The 7,046-nt window shown below is 29.7% G+C and overlaps 1 protein-coding gene across 1 annotated transcript; it reads right to left on the reverse strand.

Moving 5' to 3' along the window:
• Window positions 1-2,011: 2,011 nt before the first annotated feature.
• LOC149151352 (pathogenesis-related thaumatin-like protein 3.5) lies at window positions 2,012-3,516 on the reverse strand. The gene is made up of 3 exons (XM_089439731.1): window positions 3,359-3,516; window positions 2,490-3,270; window positions 2,012-2,193 (listed from the first exon to the last, which is right to left on the reverse strand). The coding sequence occupies exons 1-3, from the start codon at window positions 3,420-3,422 to the stop codon at window positions 2,115-2,117; spliced, it is 924 nt and encodes a 307-aa protein (XP_089295857.1). The 5' UTR covers window positions 3,423-3,516; the 3' UTR covers window positions 2,012-2,114.
• Between the last annotated feature and the right edge of the window lie 3,530 nt (window positions 3,517-7,046).

The raw sequence follows: 7,046 nt of genomic DNA on the forward strand, positions 1-7,046 counted from the left end.
CTTTTATTCCTTCGGTGTATCTTTGCACCTTTTGGCAATTGCTAGTTAATAGCCTTGATTAAAATACTATGGGCCAATACCATGACTTATCAATACTAAATGCTCAATATGATACATGTTGATATGACATTTCCTTTAATTAATTAAAATGAAATAACTAACTTGGAGATAAATCTTAACCTTTGATTTTTGAATACTAGGCATATTCCATGGAGCTTAAATCTCAACCATTCACCTAATAACCATGGATAGTTACCCCCACTTTACTATGCAAATTCTTAATCTATAAATAGAAATACCATGGATTATCAACACCACATACCTTAAAAAATCATAATTCACTCATATGACACTTGTTCATACGACATAGTTTTTAATTAATCCATTTAATTAGAATAAGCATGACTGCTTTGGAACTAAATCTCAACATTTAATTTGTGTATACTACTATAAATATTATAGAATATTCCATGGAGGTTAAATCCATACCCGCCTAATAATTATTGATAATTAAATTGAAAATCTAAAAGTTTTGTTCCAAACTAGACACCCTATTAGGGTAATTAACTAAATTATAACTTTACTTTTATTTATTTTTATTACTATCCTAAAAAGAAATAATATATGAGTTAAGCATACATACATTAAACATGTAACAAGCATATAGATTCACCCCCACTTTATCGTGGAGGTTCTTAACCTATAAATAGGTTTTGTTGTAATACTATGGGTCAATATCATGGATTATTAATACCACACCCAAAAAGTCATAACTCATCTTCATATGACATTTTTTAAATTAATCAATTTAATTAAAGGGGAAGAAAAGACATAACCACTGTTGAGATAAATATCAACCTTTGACTTATGAATACTACTAAGAATATTTTAGAATGTTTCATGGAGGTTAAATCCCTCATAATTATTGATAATTAAATTATAATTCTAGAAATCCTATTCTAAAATAGACACTCCTATTACACTATTAACATAAATTATTAACTTCCAATGTTAACTATAAATACAATCCCTCATAATTATTGATAATTAAACTATAATTCTGGAAACCCTATTCCAAAATAAACACGCATATCACCCTACTAACATAAATTACTAACTTCAAATGTCAACTATATATAAAATGTTTATTTCAATGTTTGAGATCAAAAATATTTCAATATCAACTTTAATATAAAAAGAATGAAAGAAATATTCTATAATTAAGGTGTAGTTTTTTTTTTTTTTTTGGAATTTCCCTCTTCTAGCTATTCCCAAGAATCAAGAAAAAAGTATATAGTCAACATAATTAAGATTCTCAATGGAGTACAAAAGAACATCATGCATCATGTCATTATTGGATTGACACACACACATATATATATAAAAGAGGCTTGCAATTCAAGAAATAATAGAGACACATATATATAGATAGTATTTAAAAAAAAATCCACTCCAAAGACTTAACTATTCACAATATATAATAAAACCAAAATTAAAATGAATTTATAAAATAACTATATATGTATATATATATATATATATATAGTAATTTATATATAAGTGTAGTACGAAATTGTTCTTTTCTTCATAATTTACTAAAATATGACAATACAATTTCAAATTTTGTTGTTTAAAATACATTTTTAAATGCATTAATGTATCCAGCACTTTGAAAACCCTTGGAGCACCATAATTATTTAGATTAAATAATTTAAACTAAAATTAAGCTCAAATTTTTTAAAAATCTATTTCGAATTTTGATTAAAACTAACTTAAAACATGATCATGAAAAAAATTATTTTATCAATAAATTAAACTTACACCTATATATATATATATATATATATATATATATATATATAATTTTTATTTATTTTTACAATTTTAATATGTATTATAAGTGTTGTAAATGTATATGCTTGTACTCTTAGATGCTGAACAGACACATCAAGTTTCATTCCATGATTAATTATTTAAAATCACACATTTACCATGATTCCATGATTCATCATTACCAAAAACACATCAATCAAGTTTTATTCCATGGTTGATCATTACAAAAGCACCAAAGGAAATAAACGTCTTAAAAAAAATACATTAAAGTAAATAACTATTTACAAAAGCATAAAAATATTCATAAAGATAAATAACTCGAATAAATGAAGTGTGCAAGCTTGCTTCCGTAGTTTTAACCTGCAAAGAGATAAGAATTGGGATTAGATATAACGTAACTTTTTGGAAATTCATTTATATCGTTTTTTCCCTTAACTCGTTTAGATTAAACTCTAATTATTTACTGTTATGAATTTAATTGTTTTTCTTTATATTATAATTAATGAGATCAATAATATCCACATATTTTATAATGAGATCAATAATATCCACATATTTTATAGAAAGAAAAAATTATAATAATAATGAAAAAAATGAAAAATGAAAATAGAAAATATAAATCTAATTCATTAAATTTGTTTTTGATCGGTGCTTACCCAAAGGAGGAGACGGTGGAGGGCGAAGCGGAGGCGGAGGCGGAGGAAGAAGAGGAGGAGGAGGAGGAAGAAGAAGAAGAGGAGGAGCCGGGGCAGAAGGTGATGGTGTAATCAGTGGAGGATGATGTACATGTGAAAGTGCTGGTCCGGTCATCGTAGGCATAACTATAAGCAGTCGGACAGGCTTTCTTGAAAACCACCGAGTACTGACTCGGCTGGCAGGTGTTGGGGTTGGCATGCTGGCCGGTACAGCAATACTCAGACGTATTGAAGGCATCGCAGGCGCTCTTGCATGCCACCACGTGGCCACCGGCTCGCACCGCCAGCGCGCTGGGGCAGCTGTCGCGCAGGTCACTGTCACAACCCACCCTGCGGCAATTTGTAGTGCTACTGGAATTCGAAGCCGCAGAACCAGTGGTAGTCGAAGGCGTTATGTCGAGCGGTAGGTTGTAGCCGTCAACGAGCGAGACGTCGTAGAAGTCGTGGTTGCTGCTACCGTCCAGTGTGAATTCCGCCAGCGAAACCGGTGGCTCCCCGCCGGCGCCGTTGCAATTGAGGACTTTCCCACAGTCCCCTGTTTCGCAAGAGCCGGCGCCGGAGCTGTCGAAATTGCAGCCGCTTCGTCCCCAGATTCTGCCGGACCAGGCCGAAGTTTTCAATGTCTGCGACTTCCCCGACTGGAGAACGAAACCCGCTTCTTGGTTGGGGATAGGGGGAAGAATTCCGGGCCACACAGTCTCTCGGCATTTGTTAACCAGTGTGAAAACGGTCGCGCCACAACCTGCAATACACATCCAAATTTCCCCTATTAATATATCGCCATTTGTCGATTTAACTGAAACATAGGGAACAGAGGAGCAGGGGATTACCAGAAAGCAGTGGTGCGAGCAGAAACAGAACGAAAATAGCAGCTGCCGCCTCCCGTTTCAACATTTGATCTCGGCCGCGAAAGCTTGATATAATAGGATCAAATTAAAAACAAAAATCAATTGGTTAATATAGTGGAGGGTATTAAATTTAAGAGCAATACTGTGGCGAGGCTACTTGCCTTGGGTGGAGATTCTTTGTGCTTGTCTTTGTCGAAAAAACACAACCGACGGTCGGTTAATGGTTACTTTTGCGGGACACCCACTTCGATCATACAAACACTAAGAGCCAAGGTTTTCGTGCAGTTTAGTTTTTTGTTCAGTGAACTATACACAGTCAAACGATTCCTTTTTCCAACCCGTAAACGTTTTCGGGATGTTCAGCCCCAGCGCTTTCAATGTTCCATATTGAAAATATGAACCAATATTTAATAGGCCCAGCCCATTAATGTGGTCCGCCCATTAATGTACTCTGGTTTTAGATAAGGTATTCGTTTAAATAATACCCATTAATGTCGTCTGGTTTTAGATAAGGTATTCGTTTAAATAAATAATAGGATATGGAGTCCTCTCATGATGGTGAGGAATGGTTCAACCGTTAAAAGTGGCCGGAATTCAGTAAAAAAAATCAATTTTTTTTTACTGAGATACTGTTTGAATCTTGTTTTTGATTATGGAAATACAAAATTATCTAGGACACTTAAATTTTGAAGTTTAACCATTATAACTTGGATTTATAAAAAGCTTTGTCGGATTTTCTCTAAATATGACCGGAATTTCCATAACTTTCCGGGGCAATTCCTCTCACTAGTTAGACTATGGCTAAATAATGTAGCTAGACTAGATAAAGTACTTGTTTAAATAATATATAGTTGACTTAGATAAAATATTTGTTTAAATCCACCGGTGAATAATATACTTTTATTTTTTTAGTGTGGTTCACTAACACCATGGTCAGTGAGTGTAGTTAGGCTTCACTAACACCCTAGTTAGCGAGTGTAGTTAGACTAGATAGAGTACTTGTTTAAATAAAATATAGTTGAGTTAGATAAAATATTTGTTTAAATCCACCAGTAAATAATATATATATTTTTTAGTATGGTTCACTAACACTCTAGTCAATGAGTGGTCGCTACGTAAACCGAAAAATCTGAACTATCGCCCCTCAACTTATTAGCAAGACCTAACCCCAAAGGCTTCCAGCAGAATCAACCCTGTGATACCTCCCATGAGGAGGCACGGTTTTTGATCAACTAAGCTAACCCTTGAGACTTGCCAGTAAATAATATACTTATTTAAATAATATATTTATTTAAATATAACAGAATTATTAGATCTCGAATATTTATGGATCTAATATTTTTATAGTATGATAAAATAATAAATGTCCTACACTATAGAGGAGGAATAATTTTGGATCTAATATTTCTGTAGACTTTACCACAGTATTTGCGGATATTATTATTTTTAAATATGGACTATATTCTTTGGTATAGTCATAGTTTGTATACATGCTGAAGTCTAATTATTTTATGGATGGGGATGTTTAATTGTTTTAAGATGTTTTCCTTTTTATTGGAATTTGTGGTTTATATACATTTCAGTGTTTAATTGTTTTATTAATTTTTATTTATTTATTAGAATTTGTGGATACAGTTTTTTTTGGTTTATTTATTATTTAAAATGTATAAATAGATTTAAAGTTTTTAAAAATCTTCAAATAGTTTATTTATTTAAATTTAATATTTAGAATTTATTATATTTGACCATGTGTAGTTTATATAGATTTAACAAGTCAAAATTATTCCGATAAATTTTAACAAGAACAAATTTTCAACAAAATTTATTGGAAAATATATTAGAAAAATGACAAAAACTTAAAACATTTGAACTAAGATAAATTTGTCAATAATTTTTAGCAAACAACAAATTTTAAATAAAATTTGTTCGAAAATATATTAGAAAAAGAACAAATACTTAGAACATTTGAACTGACATAAATTCGTAATGAAAACTTGAAAATAATTAAAAATAACAGATAATTTATATATTAAAAAAGTGTCATAAAATCACAATTTTGCTTGAAATTATATTGTTCGATTCCAATGAAAAAGACTATTTTGTCTATAAGTTAAACTTCACCAATTAAACACATTTAATGAGCTATGCTAATAACCACATGTAATGAGCAATGATTTAAAGATTTATGGGTTATGTATGAGTGGGTTGGTAGAATTAAAATTATAAATAACTATATTGGATTATAATCTACCATGATTAACTATAATTAACTATAGTCAATTATAATACGTGGGTAGTTAAGGGGTGATTGAGTTAGTTGATCGATGATTAGAGGAATTGTATTGTTGGTTAGTGGATCAATAGTTTTAATCAACCATAGTCAATTATAATAAGTGGGTAGTTAAGGGGTGATTGAGTTGTTTCATCAATAATTAGAGGAATTGTTGGTTAATGGATCAATGGTTAGAGAGTATGTTGGTTGGTGGGTTAATGGTGAAGGGGTTTAGTAGATTAGTGATTGGAGTTATGTTGGGTTATTAATTTAATAAGTAATGGATTAGATATTAATAGGTTCATAATAATGGATTGGACTTAATAGGTGTTGCATCATGTAGTGTATTAAAGACTAGGGATTTAATGATTTCATGGTTAAATAAGATGAATAAATTAAGAAATTAATGAATTAAAGGTTAAGTATTATTAAATTAGGGCTAATGAAATATGAGATTAGCATATTAACATTGATATTATTAATTTACATTTTGCAAATCATTAATATATATGAGAACTTTTCTTTTAAAACAATAGTAGAATTAATCTCAACTTAATAATTAAAATAGCCACCAATAATAAAATATTGGTAATTACATAATTAAAAATAATACACTAAACTTTATTTATATTAAATTAATTAATTAAAAATAATATATTAAATGTGACTTATCTTAAATTAACTTTTATTTATTTTGAATTAATAAAGTTTTAATAAAAAATTTAAGAATTCATATTTTCAAAAATAATTGTTTTTCAAATATTAAAATTTTTAATTTATTAAAAACAAAATAATATTAAATAATATTTTAAAACAAAATGTTTTTAATTATTAAATTAATTTACTAAATTTATGTTTATGGGTGGTAGTATAATTGGTTAAAGGCATGTTGGCAAGTCCTTGTGTATCCAAGTGATTGGAAGTTTAATCCCTAAATCTCTTAAATTTATATATTGCATTTTATAATAAAAATTAAATATTTAGCCTAATATACCTTATGAGAGGTATTGTAACTCATTCCATCCTCAATTTGGAGTTGGCACATCTTCCTTTAAAAATAAAAATAAAATATTCATTAAATTTAAATCTACCAAGCCATGAAGGGATCAAAGTTCCACATTAAGATGGATGCATTCCATAATGATTTCCTTGAGCCTTTAAATAAGCTTCATCATAACAAATAAATTGGGCAAAACCATGGGTTGTCCAAACGTGGAGCCCAAAAACGATAAACAGTAAATCATTGATTTAGTTATTTTATTTTATTTTATCTTATTTATTTTTATTTCACTAAGACAAAATGTTTACGTTTACATTACAACATCTCTTCCAAACTAACAAAATTCAATAATATTTGGTTAGTGTTATATTGATAACTAGTATGAAATAATATTTGGT

The sequence above is a fragment of the Pinus tabuliformis genome, chromosome 9, assembly GCF_031772625.1.
Source record: "Pinus tabuliformis cultivar Carrire ecotype Pingquan chromosome 9, CPIR1, whole genome shotgun sequence".
Classification (NCBI taxonomy): domain Eukaryota; kingdom Viridiplantae; phylum Streptophyta; class Pinopsida; order Pinales; family Pinaceae; genus Pinus; species Pinus tabuliformis.

What these genes read in the sequence shown, in the direction of transcription:
- LOC149151352 (XM_089439731.1), bottom strand. Translation starts at nt 3,422, where the DNA reads ATGTTGAAACGGGAGGCGGCAGCTGCTATTTTCGTTCTGTTTCTGCTC. An exon ending in GCTCGCACCACTGCTTTCTG is followed by an intron (nt 3,271 to 3,358) that starts GTAATCCCCTGC and finishes TGTGTATTGCAG; the next exon opens with GTTGTGGCGCGACCGTTTTC. An exon ending in TCCACCGTCTCCTCCTTTGG is followed by an intron (nt 2,194 to 2,489) that starts GTAAGCACCGAT and finishes ATCTCTTTGCAG; the next exon opens with GTTAAAACTACGGAAGCAAG.